Below are 25,338 nucleotides of genomic sequence, written 5' to 3'. Positions count from 1 at the left end.
CAGTGAAGTTCTTCTGAGGAAAGGCCAGATTCATCCCTGGTCAGAAACAAGTCTTGAATCATGAGGCAGATTCACACCTGCTGTAACTATGGAGCAAGAATGAATTTGAACCCATACATAGAAAACAGACACAGAAGACTACAGGCACACCTTCTCCCCTGATTTGAAAGGAGGGCTAGGAAAGCAACAGCTAAGGACAGGACAGTGTTTGAACGGGTCTATATTGGAGGCAGTGCTGGTACCATGTCCGTAGTACCATGATTCTCTTGACACCTTGCACAAACACTGAGCAAGCCCAAGTTTTCATCACAAAGTATCTGTCCAGACAAACATAAAGCTGCATGTGTAGATCCAATCTGTTATTTGCAGTAGCTATTTTATATGCATAGGTAAACTGCTAAATGGAATTGCTTTTGAATTAATGTTGCTGTGGTGTGCCTTACTAAAATCACTAGCCCTTTTTAACTAAGAGAGTATTCACCTTCCACAGTTGGATTTCATGTCTTTATGCTTCACCTTCATTGTAAAGAGCCACCAGCAGGGAAGGTTAAAGGCTGCTAGGCAGAATCATAGGGGAATAAGCACTGTGTTATGTTTTCGTCAGTGAAAGGTAACATTAAATACATTCTCTACGCTATCGCCCTAGAACAATTTCTCCCCAGCTACAAACCCAAAAGTGTATGGAGAATGAAACTTAGCATCCAGCCTGATGTTTCGGACAGAAAGTGACATTAAAATCTCAGCCTAAGAACAGAAAAACACCCAGACACAGGTTTCTCTTTACTGACTTCAGCTGCTTTTTCATAGGTCCTACCAACCCTAGGAAAATCATCCACATTGTGTCAGAAAAAAAAACAATCCACCACTAAAAACCCAGCAAAAAATACAGAAATGACTATATAATTACAGATACATTGCAGATACATGTCTACATTCTCCACTTTCCCATCCAAAATTATATAATTAAACATCTACTGATTTAATGAAAACTCAGTCTGTACTATTCTGAAATTAGGACACTCCGCTTCCCCCGTGGGAGCACAGATCCACCCAGCATGAATAGCATGTTTAGCCACCTCTGTGGTTTTCATTCCTCAGATTTTATTTGCATTTACTGAAAGAAAAACACTTGATTCACTTCCAGTTAAATATATATATAAGCATATATGTACATTAAAAAAATTGTGGATGCTATAAAAAGACCTGAGTGCAGAAGAGGAGAAAAGAAAGGATGCTGGATAGAGCATTTACTCCAAAAGAGGCTAGTTTCAAAGTAGGACTGTGGAGGGTGCTCAAGTCTGTGGGAGATGTGGAGTCCCACATCAGTGACCACCAAGAAGGGCCCCTATCTGCAATCAGATGACCAGCCATCACCTTCCACTTGATCAACACTTCATCTCCTGCTCAGTTTGAAACCATTCAACCACAGACGGCGGCTCTCTGGGCAAAGCAGATGGAGGGGGGAGTGCCCTTGGTGCCCTCAATCCCATTGCTTTCTGGTGACAGCGGGTTACTTGGGAGCTTATGCTATAATGAAGTGTGGGTGGGGGGAGAAAAACCACTGACAAACCAACATCTGTGACTATGAACTTATTGGCATAAATTTATCTGAAATCTCTTCTTGGCATTTCTCCCTCTTGTTCTACCACAGCACAGAGTTACGGGTAGAAAACACTTTTCCTGAAAAGCTGTTTTTCTCCCATATGTTTTGTGGTGAAGGGAAGACAATTATTGAGAAGAAAAAAACAAAAAGAACAGAAGATGAAAGGGCCAGCCTAACACAATTACAGTCTCATGTGCTTCTGCACAACTCCTGAGCTGCACCAACACAGCATCATCCTGACACAACACTGGCGATGCCTGTCAGTCAGCAGTAGAAGAGATGTGAGTAGAAACATCATCCATACAGAGCCAGGCCTGGTCCATCAGATCCATATTGAGTGCTGGACTGTGCTGAGCACACTAGGAAGATGTAGGAACATTCCTTTCCACCCCCTACCCAATATGTAACACCTCCACATATAGCCAGGAGTGAGGAACAACCTCCTAAGAAGAACTTCTACATTTGTTTCATGTATCTTCCCTGCTAGTAAGACAAGAGTTATTTTAGTATTGAAGAAGTTGGGTCTGACACCAGGATCTCTAAACTCCAACACACATCCTTCTTCATGCTTGGGTGCACCAAACATCTCATGGAAAACCTTCAGAGTTTCCCATAAGGAAAACTGCACCACGTGTAAATCAGGTCAACAAAGGGTTTTTCCCGAGGTCTTTTACTGCCCGGCTGTGTGAGCTTAAGAAAACCATTAGATTCACTAGAAATAACTCAGAATTAATGTAAATAGCTGTACAAAGTTGTGGAAAATCAGTCTAATACTTTCTCAGATGTTTGGTTAATTAAACAATTATTATCTTTCTGCGCTACTAGTTCATGGAAAATAATTAGCAGTGAGATATTACTGATCATAAACACAGATGAGTGAAACTGCTCCATGACCCAGATGAGAGTCCCAAAATAAAATTTACTGCTTTAGTTATAATCTAAACTAAGATCATTAATGTTAAAAGAACTAAAAAAAGGAAACAACCTGAAGTAGGATCTGAAGAATGAAAAGCTTTCTTGTCCCTGTGAGACCAAGAGATGGATTTGAAAATCTCAGCAGGGCATAAGCTGATACTTTCCTTTATTACAGACCCCCTGCTGTAAAACAAATAAATAAATATATCCATCTCCAAAGTCAAATTACTTGAGAGATGTAATTAACTCAAAAATAGTTTGTAGAGCTGAATGTGGTGGCAGGGCGTAGCAACACGTCCACTAATTCCATTTGTTTAGTTGTCCTATGCCATATTCTTCTGCTGTCAGCAAGTACCCAGGACAGTATTTTTAACTAAATAATAATATGTAAAAGGATTTACAATGAAAAAAAAAAATCCCACCCACTGGGATAAACTGCTAATTAGATTATAAAAGTCCTTGATTATGAACCAGCCATAAATTAAGAGATTCCTGTGTACCATCTTACATTGTGTGAAGCTGCAGTGTCTCACAGCATAAAGCCGTGAGCAAGTAAATATGCAGTTGGTGATAAATACATTATAAATGTAATATTAGCACAAGGAAATTAATTCTTCAGAATACCATCAAGGCCACTACAGAGTCAAACAACAGTTTATCAGATAGGTAAACAAAACAAGCATCAGCTGCTATGCTTGCTAATAGAAAGAGGAACAGCTAGTGGAAATTATGTTGAATTTTTGAAAGATTTGTAGCTTTGCAAATTTTACGCTAGTCCTTAAACAGCTCTGTTAAATATCGACATGCATGACTCACTATTCCAGCACAGAGTTCTGATAGCTTAGAGAAATATTTAGCAGATACCTCCCTAAATATATTGATTTGTAACTAACACAGTAAATTTTCTAGGACATTTTCCTTTTTTCATGAGATGTTATATACTCACAGTTCAAGTAAGTCTCATGGCCTATGTTTTACAGCTAAGATAATGATGACTTCCTTCTGCCTTTATACTCTCTTACCCTTTCCATTAAAGCAGTGAGCTCTGAACTAATAGGGCCACAAGTCTAGAAGGAGGGTCTTTTCTCTGGAAAGAGAGTCATGATCACAGGTTGTCAATAAGCTGGACTAGGGCCAGAGCATTACACCCAGTGTCTGCATTCTAAAAAGAATCTTGGGGCTGAGCACTGCCAAAATATATATGGAAATACAGTGTTAAGAATTGAAAAAAAAAAAAAAAAAAAAAAAAAAGAATATCCAAGATTCTCAGTCCAGACACCTAAGTGACCTTTCCAAAGTACCAAGCAGACCTCTTTTACCTCTGCTGGAGCTGTGCAGTGCATGGCACCAGAGAGCATTCAGACTGGGCTTCAGGAAGCTGAGACTTAAAGGCTGGTCTGGAATTGTTAGTCCTGGTCACATCCCATACCATGATCCTTATTATGTATGTCATGCTTATAAACAAGAGGCAAAATATTCAAAACAATCCATGTTGTCTTCCAGCGCAGACACTACTGCTGAGCCACCACTCACCTGGACACTTCAGCAAATGGAACCCACAGTGAATTCATCAAAAACTTGAATTAAGATTTTTTAATTACCTAAACCCATACTTAGGAACTCCACTTGTTCAAAGACATTTGTCAGCTTTCCAACTCTGTTCATAGCCCCAAACCCACAGGATACATCAGCAGTTCTTCCACAGGGTTTTTTCACCAGGTCCTACAAATGAATTCTTAGTTTGTCTGTATGGGAGGACAGTAGGTATGCACCAGTAACACAGACTTGGCTAACATGTGAGCTGGTCTGAGCTGGCATCCTTCCCATTTTGATTCCAGTAGAGAACAGTTTGTTTTGGGGTCTGACTTTGTTACAGTGAAAACCGGAAAGATCATTAAGCAAGAGCGGATTTGCAGGCCTGTCTCAGGATGCAACCTTCATGCTTCAATTAACACAAAAGAAAAGAGACTATTTGTAGCAAAGGTGTCTTTCAACAACATTAATTAAAAAATCTGTCTCCTTCTCTGTTACTCTTAATTGTATTGAAGCCATTAGTTGTTTTTTAAAGCATTATCTCCTTGCTATAATGAGTCAACAGACTGCAGCAGGTAGTATCACAATGCACTTTACTTGAAGGGCCAATTTATCACAATGTTTAAGAAGCAGCCCAAGATAAAGGAGACAACACCATTCTTCTCACAGGAGTAGTCCCTTAGGGATGAAGTAAATTTAGCAGTACAGTATTTGACCCAAAACATATTGCAATACTTGACAATGGTTGCCTAAACTGCATTGTCTCCTGCGACCGCACAAATACCACAGAGTCAGGTAGCTAGCTGAGAAATGCAAAACATGCACCTGAACTTTGCAACCATGCTGGAGTATATGTGCATCAGTAATGTAAATCCCAACAGTTTGATTTAACGGTATAAGGAATCAAATATTACTGTATTCCCAGAACACAGTGGGAAAAAATTCAACTCTCTTGCTTTCAGCTGTCAAAGTGAGGAATCCAGTGTGAGCAAGTTATCTAAGCTCTCTCAAAAGTTAATGAAAAGAGATAGGCACTCAGAGGTTGAATCATGCCACCTGCCTTGGACAGTCTTCTTCAAAAAGGATGAATCACTCTCTGGAGGTGTCTATTCCTTTCTACTATCAAAACAGTCTGGACAAATAACTTTCAGGCCACTGCAGTTAGATTATATGAATCCCACTGAAGATACCTGAATTTAAAGATCCAATATTGTTTAATTGAATCTATGGATCTCAGTCCTGATCCAACATCTGTTTTAAACTCAGAAACACCCTCAAGCTATTAGAGTCATTTGCCAGAAAGCGTTAGCACTAGCGACTAAAATTCTGCTACACCATCCTACTTGTGGCATATTAGTATTGCAGCCTCTCACAGAGATGTTATGTCTTCACTGCCAAAACTGAGAGGTTTTTATAGTAGATAACTAATATATGCTATCCATCTTGCTATAAAACCCTGGAGGAACAAAGCACAGTGATTTCTACTGCAGTGTAGCTAAAAGAAGTCTCGCTCAGAGGTGGTGGATTAGGTTGATCGCATGTAGTTACACTGCAGTAAAAATGTCCTGTATTTCATCTTCACTAGGGCTTTAACATGTTATGGCTTTTATCTACCTCACTGTAAAAAAAGACTGATGCTTCAGGCTGAAAGGACACAGCTTTATTTTCCAGAGTTTATATATATATATATAAATACATATAAATACATGTCTTACACACACACACACATCTATTTTATATGTACATTTCTTATTCACCTAGAGTGCAGACCAAGTTATAGCCAAACAGACACTAAATGTTGACTATTAAGCTGTAAGGAAATCAAGAGAATTTTGAAATCTGATGTACTGGGTTTGTGTCTGTGGTGGGGTATTTGGTAGCAGGGGAGGGGCTACTGCAGTGGCCCCTGTGAAAAGCTTCTTGAAGCTCCCCCGGCGCCAAGTCAGACCCACCTCTGGCCAAGGCCAAGACAATTAGTGACAGTGTCTGTGCCTCTGCAAGAATGTATTTAAAATGGGAACCTGGAAGAAGGAGAGGGAATTGTGAGGAGGAGTTGTGAGGAGGACACCTATGCAAACACCGAGGTTTGCTGAAGGAAGGAGGAGGGGGGAAGGACGTGTGCCGGAGCAGAGACTCCCCTGCAGCCTGTGGTGAGATGGCAGGGCTGCCCCCTTGCCACCCATGGAGGTCCACGGTGGAACAGAGGCCAACCTACAGCCTGTGGAGGAACCCACAGTGGAGAAGGTGATTTCAGCGGAAGAAGGCATGGACTCTGTGCAAAGAAGCAGCCCCCACTGTTGTATTTTGGTGCTGAAACATGTGGGGGGACACACACCAGAGCAGCTTGGGAAGGGCTGCAGCTCATGGGAAGGACTCACATCAGAGAAATTTCATGGAGGACTGTCTCCCGTGAGAGGGACACCACATTGGAGCAGGGGAAGAGTGTGAGGAGTCCTCCCACTGAGGAGGAAGTAGTGGCAGGACTGACCGCACTCCCCATTCCCTGCCCCCTGCACCACTGTTGGGGAGGAGGTAGAGAAATCAGGAACAAATGTAAAGAGGGAGGGTGGCAGAAGGTGTTTTTAAGATGTGGTACTGCTTCTCACTGTCCTACTCTTTTAAGTGTTGTTGTCAGTTTCAACTAAAGTGATTTTCTTTTTTTTTTCTTCCCCTAACAAGTCTGTCTTTTGTCCATGACCATAATGGGTGAGTCATTCCTGCCTGTCCTTACCTCCATTCCTAAGCCTTTTGCTTTAATTTCTCTTCCCATTCCTGAGGGGGAAAGGGTGAGTGAATGGCTGAGTGTTCAGTTGCCCACTGGGCTCAAACCACCCTCCTGATATCACAGAAAGCTGCTATTGAACAGTTTAGGACTATCCAATTGAGCTACTTTCCCTGAAAGATACCCTCCCTACTTCTGGTCAGTATTAGCAGTAGTTGTCACAATTCCCAAAATGGAGATCATGTCAAAAGGCATTTTACGCAGAACTCTGAGCTGTTCTCCATCATTTGTAACTACATTAAAATATCAGAGTTTGTTACAATCTCTTATTTGTATTTTAAAGAACCTAATCGTACTTTATAAAAAAGAAGTTCTCCAAGGTGTTCAAAATGCTCCCGCTGCTTTTGTTTCACATTATAAACATTACTGATTTGAAAACTAATTTGGTATTTGGATGTAACTTGTAGGGAACTTGATGGGATTGAAACACTAACCCTACAATTTACTAACAAAAATAGCCCACCAGCTAAACCATGCTGCAGCTCTACCACTGGGGAAGAGATATTCTCAGCAGACCAGTACATTACAATTCAATTTTGCCTGTTGGCTCAGTTCATTTGAAAACAAAATTTCTGTCATTCAGTGGCAGAAATGGCTGAGAACCTTTACAAACTTCCACAGAAGAGAGGATGCACCATTTCATATTACCAAATGATAAAAAAGGAAATGGTTATATCATTTGAGTTTAAACGCCAGTAATAATATGAATATCTCTTTTGCAGAGAGTTGACACAAGGTTTACATGTATCAGAGATCTACCTACAGTTTCAAAATAAGCCCTTAGAAATTTAAATGACAAACTTTGATTCAGTCCTGAGTACAGGGATAAACAACCCAAGCTTCTGAAAATAGCTCTTCAAGACACAGAACTGGAAGCATTGTTTTCACCCCAGATCTTAAAAATAGGTGGTCCTGCCCATTTTGTTTCAAGTGTTAATGTGACAGCTTATCTAGGTCTGAGCATAATTTTGTTCTTACAGTTCACTTCTGCCTGTGAAATTTTTTCCAAAAATCAGTTTAACTCTCACATGATGCAAAGACCTTGATTCAATACTGTAAAAGATCACAAATTTTCCAGTGAAGCTATGTGTTGAGAAAGTAGCTATTTACCCAGACCAGCATTTTGGTGCTGAATTTTTGCCAAAGTGTCACAGGCAGCCTGTGAGCAGCAAAGGCTGCGTCCCTCCCATGAAACCCAGCACCTCCCAAGGTACTTCCAAGCTCCCTCATTACCTGGAGTATTAGGATCTGCAGATCTCACTGCAGTTATACATTACAAGACTTTGAAGCTTGAATATACGGAGCTAGGAGTAAAAAAAAAAAAAAAAAAAGAAACAACAGAAAAACAAAACAAAAAACAAACAACAAAAAAAAAAAAAAAAAACAAAAAACAAAAAACAAAAAACAAAACAGATCTGAGACCCAGCTCAATGTTCCTACAGGGGGTTTACAGAAACATTAATTTCATAAGAAACTACAGGATTCAGGAAGTTCACTGGGCTTCAGGAAAAGTATAATATGCTATGATGGGACTTCTAATGCATTTTTGGGGGGTTTGCATGCTCTGACAAACATTCCCACTTCTCTAACATTTGCAGTAAGTTCTACCAGCTCTATCAGCAGAATTGGAACTAAATCTCCATAGCACCTTTCCAGACTTGGATTTCACTATCCTAAATAGAAGTACATCCCAAAATTGAGGGAGATCAGAGGAAATCTTTACTTTACAGGTGCACCTATCCAGGGCAGGTAATTTTCTGGCTCCATTTATAGCCCGTGCTGAAAGATACCATTAGATTTTTATGGGAATAGCTACATGATTCATTAAAAAATATATATATATATATATATATATATATATAAACCCAAGGCAGGCCTAGAACATTAAGTAAGGGGTGTCTTTTCACTTTGAGGTCAGTTTAGGGGCTGTTAATGAAGGAGAAAGAAAGCCCTGATGGCACAAGAGCTGCTGAGGATTAAAACATTTTAGCATTGTGAAGGGCACACAGAAAGGATTTTCTCCTCATCTCTGTTTTTCTTGCACAGAAAAGCCTGTAACTAAACCCGAAACCTCAGAGGTTTTTGTGTGCCTTGCTCTGGTCTCCTGCTGAGTATCTGCCCAGCTTCAGAGGTTATTCTTCCTACTGAGCATTCCTTATCATTCCATCAGAAAGCAAACACCAAGATAGACAGTGATGCACCAAGGATGAGTCCTCTCTTCTACCCTGTCATTTGGAATCCACCGGAGCAGACAGAGACCTTCCTTCTGATTGCAGCTGGATAAGTATTGGGCTCCACAGCCTAATTTTGAAAGTGCTGATCATCCACAGCTCCTGTAAAATCAATGAGGGCTGCAGGCAGTGTTGAAAAACAAGCTACTAATAACTTTCAGCACATGACAATATGTTCCAGCTTTTTGCCAGTTCCTATTTCTGTATTTCTCTTTCATTCCTACACTATTTAGAAATGGCTCCCATAGTCACCATATTTTTCCTCTTTTTGTTCTCTAAACGGCACATTACTTTTTCATAAGATGTAATTTCTCCTGCCACTGAGACTCATACTTTTCCTGATTGTCTCAATGTTTCTTTCTAATGTCTGAGACTTACTTTTATTTGTCATGAGTCTAATCTTCTTTCTGCCTTTACAATTAGTTTTACTGTACATCAAACATTGTTCACAGAGATTTCTCACCTGAATTGCAAGAAAAACTATTACAAACTAGAGGAGATGTTATCATTCAGCTAGATTCTGTGATCTCAGACAAGACACTGTTGGCAATCCAGAGATTCATTGCTTTATGTAAAGTGATGTCCATGTTTTATGATGCTACTATTTGTATGTAACTGTTTAAGAAACCATAGATGAGAAAGGCAAGTGCAAAAGGTTTAATCAATCTCATTTTAATATTTTTCTATCTTCAGAGTCCCTTATTAAGGTTCCTAGCAGTCTGTATGAAGCTGCAGGTTTGGAACAGGCTCTTTTTCTCAGCTATATCAGAGTAGAAGTAACAGCATTTTCTGCCACAGAATTATTTCTAAAACTGTTGTTTGGAAGACTGTTGGATTCATATCTTTGCTCCCTCAAGAAAAAGGAGAATTTGGGCCACTGGTGCTACAAGGCTAAATTTCTACCTCACTTGAAGGCAATGTCTAAGGCGTTGCTTTTTTCCAACATACAAGGGAAGAAAAATAAATCAATAAATCACTTTCTAAAACTATAACAGAGCTAACATCCGCTCTGGGGGAGAGAACCTACCCAGGTGCAGGATCACAGAAATATCAAAGTGCTGCCTAGAAGCACTGACTGACAGTCAGTATCTAAGTGAAGGTGGTGGTCAGCTTGCTCATCTCACCTACCAATGACTTCCAGCAAGATGCTCCCAGACAGACACAGTTCCTAGCCTAGGAGGAAGAGCTCTGTCATTATAGCTACACCCCTGAACAACCAGAAGCTAATTCAGTAGTAAAGCAGCAATAATTATCATACTGAAAAGCCTATTTAAGGAAAATGGAAGAGAATCATTAAGAGATCCGTCTGCAGTGGGATATTTTTGTTAAACATGCAGTTTATTCAAGGCAAGCAAGCTGTGATGAAGCCTGAAATTGGAATTTGAATGGGAAGAACCTGCCTAGCAATCCACTTTGTGCACACTTAAAACAGAGGATAGTAGAGCACAGGCTCACATTTACGGTGGGAGCACATGGAGGATTTTCCTCAGCTTTCTGAAGTCCTTAGTTAATTGTCATCAAGTTGACATGAACTAGCATTGCATCAATCATCCTACTCCTTGTTATTTGTTCTCACCTTGTGCCAGTTCCTCCTCCTGGGAGGCAAATGTCCATGTGGCTGCATGGTGAACTAAATATGAGTAAAAACTAATCTGGGAAAGAAAACAAGAACGTTCATTGGCTGCTGTAGCTCATGGTGGAGCCACATAAATACTGGCAGATGGGAGAAGGAAGTTAAGAAGAATAAGACTTTCTTTTTTAGCAGCGGGGCTGGCTTTAACTGGTCATAAAACAATACTGCTTCTAATCTCAGAATTAACCTATTCTTTTCAGACCTCCAAACAAAACAGGAAGTTATTTAGGATCATAGAATCATTTAGGTTGGAAAAGATCCTTAAGATCACCTACTCCAACTGTAAATGTAACACTGCCAAGTCCACCACTAAACCATGTCCCTAAGATCTACACATCTTTTAAATACCTCCAGGGCTGGTGACTCAACCACTTCCCTGGGCAGCCTGTTCCAGTGCTTGACAACACTTTCTGTGAAGAAACATTTCCTAATATCCAATATAAACCTCTCCTGCCACAACTTGAGGCCACTTCCTCTTGTCCTATCACTTGTTACTTGGCAGAAGAGACTGACATCCACCTCGCTACAACCTCCTTTTAAGTAGCTGTAGAGAGCAATAAGGTCTCCCCTAACCCTCCTTCTCTACAGGCTAAACCATTCCAGCTCCCTCAGCTGCTCCTTATAAGATTTGTGCGCTAGACCCTTCACCAGCTTCGTTGCACTTTGGACATGCAAAAATTAAATGATATGGAGATTACATAGTGGCAGAAAAGAACAGTAGTCATGATCTGGGAAGACAGCCACTTCTGCATGATCTGTAGAGGAACTGAGCACCAACCAGCAGCCACTGAGCACTCCATGTGCTCAAGGATTTCTGCCTGCCAGACACCAGCTCTGGAACTGTCTTGCTCTAATCTGGTGATGACTGAACCAAGTGGAACACCAGAACTGAGAGTTCCACGCATTTGACCTGAAAACAAAAAAATGCTGTAAGAGAAAAAAAAAAAAATATCTTTGCTGTGCTTCCTGGAGCCATAAGCCAAGATATCAGGCTGTCCTTCAACACAGACAGTGGCAGAAGAAAGTTGCGTAATGTCATCACCACTAAGCTCATCAAATATTTTAACTCCTCCCAGCATATTATCCATGAAAACAACTTTTTTTTCTTCTCTTTCAAGCAAAAGATAAATCAGTTGAAAATTCTGTCACAGGCCTTTATGCCTTCACAGGAAACCACAGTTAGCCAGAAATTCTGTCATCTGTGACATAAGAGATTGCTAGAAGTTGGAGATCTTACTGTTTGAGAAAGCCACTACTGCAGCTGGGGGAGAAGAGAATCAAGAAGCAACAGGAGATATCAGAGGTGATTATCAGCTGGGTCATTGCCTAGCTGCAGCTTTAAAAAAAGCAGCAGTTGCCTGCTGAGCTTTTAGCAGCCTTCCCAAACCATCTGGAAGTGACTAGATTTTCAAATGGGAATCAAAATGTTACTATGTGCACTTAGATTGGACATACTCGTAAGCAGCCAAATGTGGAATATTCTAAGAATACTGCCTGTGGCAGCTGTGATGTATACATGACCTTGAAGCACAAGAGTTAGATTATCCTCATGGGACATATTGTGCTAATCAGACTTTAAACAGTCTGTTAGGCATCAGTTTGCACTCCAAAACACCTCAACCTTCTTTACATTCAACATGGAGGTCCGTGCTACTGATTCTTCCAAGTAAATGTATAGGTGAACTTGCGACATGTAGTGAGTTCTGCCACATGATAAGAAGCTATATTTACATTTGTAAGAGGTCTCTTACAAGCCATCACAACAATTAAAAAGATCTCTTGCAATAAGACCAAGCAGGACTTGGAACTACTGCTTAGCTAAACTTGTGAAGAACTCAAAGTCATACTCCAAATATGAAAGTAAAACCATTCTACAAATTCCAAAGTCCAAAAATTCTGCTCAACAAACCAAAAGAATTAAAACTACTACCACAGCTGAGTTCATTAAAATACCGTAGGATTCTCACTACTACCAGCTTGTTGAGTTCCAGCTCCTTTCCTATTCCATGATGTCTAATGCAAAGCTATCTAGAAATTAATGTTTTTACAGTGAAATCTCAGAGCTCAACAGGAAGTATAAAATGGAAGTAAACAGGCAGTTAGGCAAATACTATTAGCTGCTGATGTGATCTGTTATTTCAGTATTCATGTGAGATTTTACTATATTGATAAGTTTCTTAAGAACTGTCAGTCAAGATACAGTAATTCAGATGCCTACCCTTTGTCATAGTCTCTGTGCATGAGATATTTTTATCATTCAAGGTCAAGAAGAAAGAGCTTGCTGTTCTTCTGAGAACATACAATGAATTTGAGCAAAGCTGACTTCAAAAAAAGACATCTCTGAAGCTTTTAGGCTATTATTTTGAATGGTGTTCATGGTGTTGCCTTGAAGGCTGGAAGCCCTTTTGCATCAGAAACAGAACAGTGGTAGCATAAGAGTTACATTTTATGCACTGCATACACAACCCAAAGTCAACAAAGACATGTAAAATAAAAAAAAAAATGTTATGAATCATCTGAATGTGTGACTGTTTTTGATATTTTATCACAGGCTTCACTATATCAACTGAAATCAATGACAAATCATTGGTACCAAACAGTCATGGGAACATTTCAGCTTCATCTCCTTGTGTTTGCAAAGCATTGGAGATTCATACAATGATATAGTCCTTTGATCTTCCACATACTTGCAGAGGAACTCATCATGGCAAGGAGCTCATCAAGTTCACAGACAACTAAAAACTGGTTGTAGAAAGGGCTACATTATACATGAAAGTCACTACTGGACATAGACCAAAACTGAGCACAATATTCCTATGGTACTTCCTTAGAAAACATCTGCTTGTGTTTCTATGTTTCTCCTATTACTAGCTGTAGAAAAAAACACTCAGATCTCTCAGCTGAGACTGTACTACTTCAGTCAAATTCATTTTCAAGTTGTGAAATCTGATTTTTGGAGAAGAGAAGAGGCTTAGTAATCAAACATACACACCGTGTACTCTGAGGGTGCCAAGTCACAGGCTTCTGCTTTATGGAGTCAATGAAGAGTGGGAATGTTTTTGGAGAATGTTTTTGCTCAGCTTTGCAAACTGTATCTTATCACCTGCCTGGCTAAATGGCAACAGAATAAATGCAAATATTGCAGCATCAAATGCACTGCAATCAGTGTTTTTAAGAAAAAATTACCTCTGAGCAGGTATGGGTGATTTAGGTCACCATTTCAACATCTTCCACATTGAGGATTAAATGTCAGATGACAGTGTTAAACACCAGTGCCACCATTTTCAAGTCAGGTTGAAAACTTAGTACATGCACTAATTTATCACATCCAGCTTCAAAGGAAATCTGGGTTAAAAATCAAAGTAATTAGCTTTCTTTGACAAGCATAAACCTACTATTTACCTACTAGAAGCAGATACTAGCATATTTTTAAATATTCTATAGCTGCCTGTTGTTATCTCTACAACATATAAGCAGAAACCTTGTTTAGGAAGCATGTAGCATCTCTGGAATTTTTAGCAGAATGTATCGCTCCAGCTTTCCTGTGAAAGCATCACCCATTTTTTCCTGCTAACTATAGTGCAGAATGTAATAGAGATGTTTGGCAAAAATATCTCCCACTGTCACAATGTCCCACTGAGCAGACAGGTTATTTTTCAATTCTGCTATGCTTACTTCCACAAGATCAAATGAGACCTCGATTGCTATTAATGCACTTAATGACATGTTCTTAACAATAAATTCAGTCAAATATAGCAAGATGGAATGACTGAGTCTAGGACAGACGTCCAGTGAGACCTGAGACAAGTGATTCTGAACAGCTGCTGGCATGAAATGCAGTATTTACAACACTTCTTAAGTCTTCACATTTCTGTAGTACAGCAGTACAAGTACTGGAAGACTCATCACTGGTCAGTACAACAAAAAAAAACTTTCTACCATTTCCGCTCTTTGATTCATGTGTCTCCCAGGAGCTCACAAAGGATTATGTCTGTTAAAACCCTAGTTTGGCTGTGGCAATCTATGTTCTTGTCTTAGAATGTGTACAAACTAAACAGCAGCCTGGCATATGTCCTTGTCACGTCCTCGACCCACCCAGTGGTTTGTATGTTCCTATTTTATGCAGTGCTGTCATTAAAACCACAGAAAGTTAACTAAAACAGCTATTAAAAGTTTTACCTTCTAAATATGTGTAAGGCACAGCACTTACAGTGAACTCCTTTCCTGTTCTTACTGTGTTAACTTGAAATTTAAAAGTGGCACATGAACAAGAAATCACTTGGTCTTGTTCTCCACCAGCCCTCTCTCGCCCCCCAAAACAGTTCCACCTCACATATGCAGGTAACAAAAAAGTTACCTGGTGTCTACATGAATACTTCTGCTGATGGTGCCCTCACTGTCGCCTTCAGTGACAGCAAGAATTTCTTGTTTGTTTAGATCTGATCTAAACATCATGCTTATTAAAAACATTTAGGATGCAAAACAGTAAATGAAATGAGTAAGTATGACTAGCCTGATTCTGCCAAAGAGCAGATTCCCTGCTTTAAATCTAGGAAGAAAAGACTTAGGGAAGATATGCAACAGCCTTCCAAGCAGAAAAGACTGAAGTACAGAGGAACAGATGAACTGGTTTTGATACCCAGTGAAAAGAGGACAAAACTAGGCTCCTATTGAAGTGAGAGGGACCTGTCACTGGCCAAGGCCGAGCCCATCAACAACAGTAGTAACACCTCTGTGATAATGTATTTAAGAAGGGGGGAAAAAAACTGGCACAATTGCAGCCATAGAGAAAAGTGAGAATATTTGAGAGCAACAACTCTGCAGACACCAAGGTCAGTGAAGGAGTGAGAGGAGGTGCTCCAGGTGCCAGAGCATATTCCCCTGCAGCCCATGGTGAACACCATGGTGAGGAAGGCTGTGCCCCTGAAGCCCACCAAAGTTAAAGGTGGAGCAGATCTCCGCTGCAGCCTGTGAAGGACCCCACGCCGGAGCAGGTGGATGTGACCCTGTGGGAAGCCTGAGCTGAAGCAGGTTCCTGGAAGGACCTGTGCACCCATGGAAAGAGGAGCCCACGCTGGAGCAGGTTTTCTGGTAGGACTTGTGACCCTGTGGGGGACCTACTCTGGAGCAGGTCATGAAGAACTGCAGCTCATGGGAAGGACCCACGTTGGAGAAGTTCATGGAGGACTCTTTCCAGTGAGAGGGATCATGCTCTGGAGCAGGGGCAGAGTGTGAGGAGTCCTCCCCCTGAGGAGGAAGGAGCAGAAGAGACAACGGGTGATGAACTGACCGTAACCCCCAGTCCCCATCACTCAGTGTCACTGGTGGGGGACGAGGTAGAGAAATCAGGAGTAAAGTTAAGCCTGATAAGAAGGGAGGTGTGAGGGGAAGGTGTTTTGAGATTTGCTTTTATTTTTCATTACCCTACTCCAATTTGATTGGTAATATACTAATATCTTCAAGTTGAGTCTGTTTGCCTGGATGGTAATTGATGAGTGACCTATCCCTGTCCCTATTTTGACCCATGAGCCTTTTGTCATATTTTCTATCCCCTGTCCAATCGAGGAGGGAGGGTGATAGAGCAGCTTGGTGGGCATCTGGAGTCCAGACTAGGTTAACCCACCACAAGCATGTTTTCCGCTTAAAAGTTCCCTGTACCTCATAAAATTAAATGCTTCCCTTTTACCTACCCTTTTAGAGGCTTTATGTCTCCCCACTAAATCCACTAGTGCAGGTGGATGCAAGCATCTTGGAGAGTGACTGCTGTCACACTCAGGATGAAGGAGGCTCCCAGTGATCCTCTGCAACCTAATGAGAAGCGGTATGAACACCCGTGTGGACGTAGTATAGGCTCAGAAAGCCACCGACAAATGACATTATACTCTGATAGAAGGATAAATGATTTTTTGAGAAGGTGGCAAACACCAACCCAGGTACAAAGTTCTGAAAACACTTGCTTTAAAAAAGAAAAGAAACATTATGTCAAAGGAAAATCACTTTTGGGGAGTTCATCAGCTTCAGTAGGAAGTTGATTTGGTTGAGCGTGCTCACCAGAAGGATTTTATCTTCTTTATTATACCCTAGTTGTGTGTATGATTAAATTTTTCAGGGAAAAAGACTGAGATCCTTTAGTCTGCATAGGTTACAGTCAATATCCACAGTGGCTTCCACTTGTATTTGGATTACACTATCCATAACCATTTTTATTCAGGCTGCAAAAAGCAGTCACACCTTGATACTGCTAGGAAATGTCAACTGGCTTATGCCTGCTTGTGCAAGTCACTCTTTAAGAAGCATACGTAAGCCCAGAACGTTATGTTAACACTTTTTTCTTGCAAATGGAGGTCACAGAGAGCAATAAAAGAGCTTTCACAACAAAGGCCTGCTTTTTTTCAAGGAACTTACCATCACCTGACAGCAACACAACTTGCAAGCCTACAGACCTGGTGGTTGTAACGCTGCCAGGTGTTACAGCATCACACGGAGTCAGCTGTTGTAGAAACCAGAGATGTCTCATGATTTTGACCCAAAGAATTCACAGTAACCACAACACACACTGCAAAAGGCAGAAAAAAACAGGTAGCTTTTATGTAGTCACTAAGAACAAGAGAGTGATTTATCGGTGGTGGAAGGAGAAAGGGTTATGTGATTGCTGTTCCCATTAAAGTCCTGGGAGATACCAGCTATAATGCCATCACAGTCCTCTTTGCCAAGAGGCTGGAAATTAAATTCAAAGTTCATTTATTCAGTGTGAATTTCACACACTGATCTCCATTAAAAGTCATTCAAAACATCACCAAGGTTTATGTGATTGATAGCCAGAGCACTAGTGAACACCAGTTGTCGGTACAGTTCAGATGATGAAAGGCAGAAAAGCACGAGTATCCTTTTGCTTCCTAAAGGATCACTCTCAGCAGCATCCAGAGCACTCTTTTCACAGTACAATTCCATAAAACAGGGGAGAAAAAAAAAAACAGTTCCTAAACAAAATAAATCAAAATATGGGTATAAATAAGGCGTCACCCTTCGTATTCAGTAGTCCAAAATATTATAAAGTAATAAACTATTTCAGAACCAGAAGGGAATTTACATTTTGCTCACTAGTTGATTAGTAGAAGCTGACCTATAGTTAATGCTGACTTGGGAAAAAGAACTCAGAAACTATCACTTCATCAACGTCCAGCCAGTGAAATGACTTCTTACAGAGTGGATCAGAGTGGAAAACACTAAAATAAAGAATTATCAGCATAGAATTGTAAGCATGAAAGAAAACAATCACAGTTTTTCATACCTATATGCTAATTGAACCTATTATAATTCTAATTATTTAGAAGAACTGGGAGGTCTACTTACTTTCACAGAGACGTCTTCTCAGCTTCCCCCGAATTTTGTCAATGGCGTTGTAATCGGAGACATGAAACACATGAGCAGACTTGGGTTCTGAAGCAATCTCATCGAGTTCCTCTTTTAAGGCTTCGCCAACACCCACAGCAAAGATCCTAATCCCAGCCTGATGGGCTGCAGTGGCTGGATCCAAGACATAATCCTGGCTCCTTCCATCAGTCAAAAGGATAGCCACTTTTTTAACAGTTCGATCACTAAGTCTTCCACCAGCTTCTTTGGAAAAACTGTAGGTGTTGATGTACCTGAGAGCATCTCCAGTGTTCGTATTACCCCCATAATACTTAATTTTTCGTGCAGCCTCTTTGATTTCCTCACGGGTTTTGTACTTTCCCAGGTCAAACTCTGTGGTTGGACGATCACTGTATCGCACCACACCTACACGGGTTTTGTCTGGGCCAATTTCAAAAGTTTCCACCAAATTAGATACCCACTGTCGAACTTTCTCAAAATCTTCTTTTCCAACACTGGAGGAGGCATCCAAAATGAAGACAAGGTCATAGTGAACATTCTTGCAACCTGCAAGAGTGTCAGAAAATATAGCTAAGGAAAGATGAAAGAAGAGTACCAGAGATACAAAATACTCCCTAGGCAAAGCTCCCTAGTGAGCAGTTTGCAGAAGGCAGCAAACCCGCTCCCTATCCTGCAGAGAAAGTGCAGATTCTCAGCCTTTTTTCCTTGTGATTCACCTCATCTGTTTCAGGACATCAGCACACACTTCGCTTTGAGATGCAAACCCTTTCTCTTCCTGCACTACTAACTACCTCTGCTCAATCTTTCACCTACACGATCTGCATACATCTAAAGCTATTTTTCTCAAATTTCATGGCAGTGCCTTTGCTCAGGCAATGCTCTGAAATGACCTTGGCAGATCAAGAGACCTGTACTGACCTTGCCTAGGCCAATCCTGACCACGAGTAGTGAAGCTTTCATGTTCCCTCTTGCATTAATGTTAAGATTTATTTATGCTTAGCTAGAAGCAGTTCTTTTGCTCAGCATGATATGTTGGTGAAGCAAATTTGTAACACGATTATTTTGATTTTCAGGCTCTCTGCCATTGACTATTGACTAAAGGATGACTCACTGAATACTGGGATGACTTCCTTCATGACAAAGGGCAGTTGCTTTGTAAGGGAGAAGTTCACTTATCCCCACAACCACCCTCTTGCCTTCAACCATGGTATTTGTAATCTGAGGCCTGTGTAATCCAAAAGGAAAATGTATTTTAATTGCAATCTGCTTGCCCAATGAAGTCAGATTGATCATATATTTGTCAGCTACTTGCCCAGAATGTAGATCTCCCAGGAGATGTTTTCCAGCTATTTCTGAATTATGCAAGCCAGGAGGCAGTAGATTCATAGATGTCCCACAGATGCCAAAGATTTATCAATATAATGCATCAACTGGACAAAATGCATATATATAAACTTGTTTATTTAATTCACTATTATAGACAATAATCCCTAACAAATTATGAGTTTCAAGATTGAAAGCTGCTACCCAAAGTCAATTTGACTATGGTCACAACCACCAATCACTGTTTCTCCAGTAGTTCTTGTCTCACATCATCTCACAAAGTACAACTGCTTGTTTGAATCGATGGTAAAAAGCTAATTTGACCAATGAGGTGGAGAACAAATCACATATAACATGATACAAAACAGCTGGTCCATACCAGTGCCCATGCCACTTTATTTCTCTCAAGAGTAACAGGGATTTTCAATGTTCCACTGAACAGGTTGTTCTATCTAGCCCCTAAACTATTGGAAATTTCCTTTAAATTCTACTGCTTTACCAGGATCTGAGCTGATAGACCACATCTACCCACACCCACTGAGAGCAGATCTGTTCTGTCAACTCGTATTTCACTGCAGGACCCTGATTCCTGCAACTGTTCCCATCATAACCATGTTAATAAACTCCTCTGGGCTCTGACCTGTACTGACCAACCTACTTCCCTTGGTTGGAAAAATCTGGGAGTATTTGTCAGAAAACATAACTCCAGGGTATGCCCACCAAGGACAGTTCAGCTCTCCATACATTGAAAACTGACATTCCCACTGTATGTTTTACGTGTTCTCACTCATATCAGAGTAGTTAAAGCCAGATCCCATTAACTAAATATCCATCAGTGACCGGGACCCGTTATATGTGCATCTTGCAGTTCATTTTCATCAGAAATCAATCCAGGACTGCTCCATGATATGAATCAAAGCACAGTAAGTGGAGAGGCTTGGAAGATTCACTGTGGAAGTTTGAAAGCCTTGTCAGGGTCCTGAGAGTAAACCCCTTCTCCAGAGTTTGGCTGCTATGGTTCCCTAGCCTTTGGTGAGTTCCTCAGAAAGCTCTGCTGGAAGCACTTTAGAAAAACCTGTCTCTTCTTCCTCTGGAAGCTGCTTTTAAGGTGAGGCTCTTACCTTTGTTCCTTGCCTGAGCCATGGACTGACTTCCTGGCTTCACCTCAGACCTGCCTCATTTCTGTGGATTTACCTGGAGAGTGGCTGACCCTGGATGCTATCTTTGGACCTGATATGTATCTGGACTTGCTGACTCATGTTCCTAGCCTGAACTTGGACCTGCTTCATCACTGTGAGCTTGTCTGGACATCTGGATTGTCAGTTGAGCCTGGCTTCCATGACTTAGCCTTTCCTGCTCCCTGGCTGGGGGTGGTGGGACAGGCCATAGCTAGTGAAACCCTGTCCTGCCAGCCAAGAGAGACTCCCAGATCCTGGCTACCATACCCTTAGGAAGTCATCTGTCCTTGCTACACTCCTGACCAGAGCTAAAGCACTGATGTAAATGCACCAAATGTGGATGATAGTTGAGCACTAGGACTTTTTTCCCTGGAACAGACCAGAGTATGGAGGTATCATACACAGTTTATCCCATCAAGCACTTGCTTGGCAGCCAGCTCAGTGAACAGAAATTGTGAATCATGCTACCCAAAGGTGGGAGAAGTGATGCTGTTGCCATATTTCCTGAATTCCAGCATTTGAGCCTACAGGAAGGGCAAAAAGTCTTTTCCCACATCCAAATTTGACCTTATGGTTCATAAATTAGCTCTGGTGCTTTTGATCATGTTAGGGACATGCAACTGCCCTGAAGAGGACAGGAATTCCAGAACAGACCACTACACTGGAAAGGAGAGTGTGGGTAGCTGAGCTACATGAAGAGGATTTGCCTTCAGATTAGTGTAAAAAATAGGTAGACATTATAATACTGTATGGTGCTCATCATATTGCATGATGGCCATAAGAGTGGTTGAATACACACCTGGTGTGTTGCAGGTGATGATAAAAAATGAGCATCATCTGTTGCTGTGTAAACTTCTGTATCAGAGTATATCCCAAGTGCTGCTGCTCCTTCAGTGCCTGTGGGTACAACCTATGCACATGGGATTGGGATCACATTGGGAAGAACCCATCCATGTTGGATCACGTGGGAAACAACCTGTCCACATGGGATCATATTCTGTGATGGCATTTTGTGAGTGAGGGAATGCTTGTCTCTAACTACAAAGAAAGAAAGGTCTGTCTGGAAAAATTCTTTCAAAGACAATCAGAGTGTGGAGATGATGGTATATATAATTTTATATTATGGGATGTAAATTACACTACATCTGTATATACCAGCTACACTATCAAGTGTAGTTCTGCTTGATTTTTGCAGAATATAAAGGATAGAATAAATAACAGTAAAAGGTAAGCAAGAAATCTCCACTTTCCCCCCCCCCCCAAATAAATCATTAATATATTAATCTATTCTGTCTGAAAGAATATTAATTAGGTGAGACTAACTAGAAAATATAAAGGTTTGAGTCTAAAATTTAAAAGTTACAGACCTTCCTGTTGCTTATTTTAATGACTCTCAGCAGGCTGGATGACTGCAATTTAAAAACAAACAGAACAGACAGAATGAATCCTGTCTGTCTTCAAGGGCAATGAGCCTTAAAACAAGGGCAGTTTAAGATATAAAAGTGATGCTTATTCAGACAGTATTGCAGGGAAGAAAAAGTTGATCTTTCAGGATCATTTTCTTAGAGTCAGTGATTCTTTGTTTACAGACCTGATGGCAGTGCGATGAAATGCTGCAGAAAAGCTTTTAGTAAATATTAATCTGCATTTTTAGCACAGTAGTGTCCACTGCTGGACAAAATTGTTTTCAAGAATTCTATAAAAATATTTTTTTACTGGCAGAAACAGTTCAAGTTAAGGGAATATGGGAGATAATTCATAGAAAGTGAATCTTCAATTTCATAATCACAGGAATACTCTCTGGAAGCATAATTCCAGGAGTTGCATTCATCCACCCAGACACTGAGTCAACTGTTTTGCAATTCAGCCATTAAAAATAGTTCACAAACAAGCCAAAAGTATTTAAAGTAATCACAGAATGAACATATAATCGGTCTCACCATATTCTTCCTTTGACTGATCCACAGGCAGTAAAAAAAGATCATTTCACTTTGTTTTGTTCCTAAGTACTTATTCCTGATAAAATTAATCCAAAAAATCTTCATATAGATCACATAACAAAACTGTAAAGCAGCTATTCCTTAAGGCTGAGAGAAGGTCTAAAAAATCCTTTTCTTTCTTATAAATTATCAAAGCCTACAGAATAGCATCTTTCCTAGAAAAAAATAGAGAAAGTGTCCATCTCAAAGTACCTTTAGGCTTTTATACCAATAAACTGTGTGGGTCTACAATCATTTTCTGTCCCTGAGGTGTAGCATCATTCACAGGCAGATAACTCAGCTCTTCCCACTACCCCCCAAAAAACAATGTGTCCTTGTCAAGAATGCCTAAAGAAAGTGTCCCTCAGCTGCACCATCCTTTGATACATCCACTGGCATTTCGGGGATAGTGCTCCTCTGCACAGGCCTAAAGCCATGCCAGGGACCATGCTAGCAACTAGACAGTAGAACCAAGAGAGAGTATGAACAATGTCCTGGCCCTGTTTAGCTCACTAGGAAAGTCCCAGACAGACAGAAGACTCCCCAGATCTAATCTGACACCCACTGAAGGCAATGGAAGAAGTGACGTCGATGCCAGTGCTAGGTAGGTGAAGCATGCCCAGTGTAAACTCTGTGCTGCTCCCCTTGCTGTGGGTAGCTGAGGTGACCTTTCTAAGTCTGCAGCAGAGCAAGAGACCCTAGGTAAATCATAACTTTGATCCCTGAGCTATCTCCATCCTAAAGGTCTGGTTTATGTCTTTTCAGCAATAAATGTCTTGCTCAAGTTGTTTATTGTTTTCCTCCTAGCAACAATAGCTTCTCAGCCACATAAAAGCCTCAGCAGCTAATTAGCACAAGGCAGTAAGCCAAACAGCGCTTACCTGCTCTTTGTGCCTCAATTCTTTCCCCGCTGAACACGAAAGTGAGAAGAACCAGGAGATGGGGCACACGACATCTTCCCGTAATGGACATAGCCGTATCTCCTTCCTCACATCAGCCTGTCTTCTCTCCGTGGTAAGAAGCTCACTAGAAATCCAATCCGTAGCCTAGAAAGGAAAGTAAAGAACAAGTGTTATCTCATAGAAACTCAAACAGCAGTAATGACGCAAGTCACGGGAGCAATGTTTTGGAGATTTGTCTCTTCTGCCCATCATTTTACTTGACTAGATGCAAACTGCTCAGACAAAGAGGCAGAAGTTCACCTACTTTTCAAAAACTATAGTCTTTCACTGGCCTTATTCAGTCTGCAGCAGCCTGAATGGAAACTAGAGAGAGATTACCAGATTATTATACTTTAATTGAGCCCACTGCCAACTACACAATCAATGCACTGGAGTGGAAACCATTCTTGACCTGGCCCTCCCACGCATTCATCATTAGGAGATACACAACACAGAGCCGAGATACAAACCACTGCAAATCGCACACAACCGGTTGCCACTTCACCCATTTCTGCTTTCAGTTCCAGAGCCTCAGAAATGACAAACGTTAAAAATACATGGCTGTTTTCATATTATGTACTTGTTGCCATCAGTCCTTCTCTATTGGAATAAATTCAGCAGCTTCAAAACAGATCTTTCAATTATTTAGTTTAAAGAAGTGGAAAAGCTCAGGTGAATGATCTTCAGTTTAAGGGCATTGGTTTGAGTTTACCTTAACTGAAGCCACTGAAGTCAGTCAGTACTGTAACAAGCTAGGCAAAGTCCCTGGGCTGTTAAAAGTGTAGCTGTGTTTTCTAACACTAGATGAAATTTAAAAAAAAAAAAAAAAAAAAACCAAAAACAAAAAACCAAACCCAAAATAAATCATTATTGACTTATTGCTGTTTTTTTATTATTTTTTATGAGATCATAAAATCATTGCAGTTCTACCTACTGTATACACATACACAGAGAAAATAGTTTCCACTCTGTACCTCCTACTGCCTAGGGAATCATTTTGGAAAACTTTCTCCCAGCTCCTGAATCTATCTTTTCCTTCTTAATGCAGAGATTTCTTTGTCCATTTTCTTCAGGAATTTCTGTTTCTTCTGTCTTTGAACGTGCACATCAGCTTCTTGCTGTTGATATCCAGGTAAAAGAGGCATGAAGGGAACACTGTATATTTTAGATCATTGCTGCAGGGTGATTAAGCTTTCTAGGATATTTATTTTCAAAGCAATAGTGTTCTTTGGGAATAACAGACAAAAAGAATGGTGGTGTCAGCATTTGTTCAACCGATCTTGATCAGTCAAATGTTGGGCCTATCTCTACCATTGTATCTCATAAATAAAGTGCATGTCATGTTAGTTTAGGAAATAAAAGAGAGGAAAATCTTATGTAGTTGCCTAGACATCTCTGTAAATCCTTATTCCTAGGACAAAATACAAGCTCCTACATTTTCAAAAGCCTTCATCATATGCAGACAAGGAGAAAAGAAATATATCTAATAGACCCTGCAAATAAAATTTGGAAGTATTCGCCAGCAGTGGAACATAAATTCAAGAAAAAACTAAAAAAAAAAAAAAAAAGCAAACCACCCAAACAACAAACAAAATGAGAAAATTTCATGCTTTTTCAAGTACCAACCCTAAATCCAGAGGGCACAAGCAGGTGCTGTAGTTTACACCTTAACCAGACGGTGTCCCTACGAGACAGCGAGGTGCTCCGGTTTCAGCGAGCTGGAAAAGGTTGCAGGGTAAAAAGGGCATGAAAATATCACCGTGCCCTACAGTCGTTAGAATTGCCTTTTAAATAAGTACATTACTGAAATACCAATCAGGCAGCCGCCTGCAGAGGGATCAGGACA

The 25,338-nt window shown here is 40.6% G+C and overlaps 1 protein-coding gene across 3 annotated transcripts in view; it reads right to left on the bottom strand.

Moving 5' to 3' along the window:
- The window catches only part of COL22A1 (collagen type XXII alpha 1 chain), a 283,818-nt gene that overhangs the window by 189,327 nt on the left and 69,153 nt on the right, over nucleotides 1–25,338 (bottom strand). For 2 of the 3 annotated variants that reach the window (XM_042785800.1, XM_042785801.1), the window contains exons 2-3: nucleotides 23,433–23,597; nucleotides 18,051–18,617 (exon numbers count right to left, since the gene is read on the bottom strand). In XM_042785800.1, the coding sequence (XP_042641734.1) occupies nucleotides 18,051–18,617; nucleotides 23,433–23,523 (658 nt within the window). In that variant the 5' untranslated portion in view covers nucleotides 23,524–23,597. Of the gene's footprint in view, nucleotides 1–18,050; nucleotides 18,618–23,432; nucleotides 23,598–25,338 lie in introns of those variants that run through there. The other variant, XM_042785802.1, reaches the window with a different exon arrangement.

The sequence above is a fragment of the Tyto alba genome, unplaced genomic scaffold (assembly GCF_018691265.1).
Source record: "Tyto alba isolate M040663 unplaced genomic scaffold, T.alba_DEE_v4.0 Super-Scaffold_9, whole genome shotgun sequence".
Classification (NCBI taxonomy): domain Eukaryota; kingdom Metazoa; phylum Chordata; class Aves; order Strigiformes; family Tytonidae; genus Tyto; species Tyto alba.
This window is presented reverse-complemented; position numbering and strand designations above follow the sequence as displayed.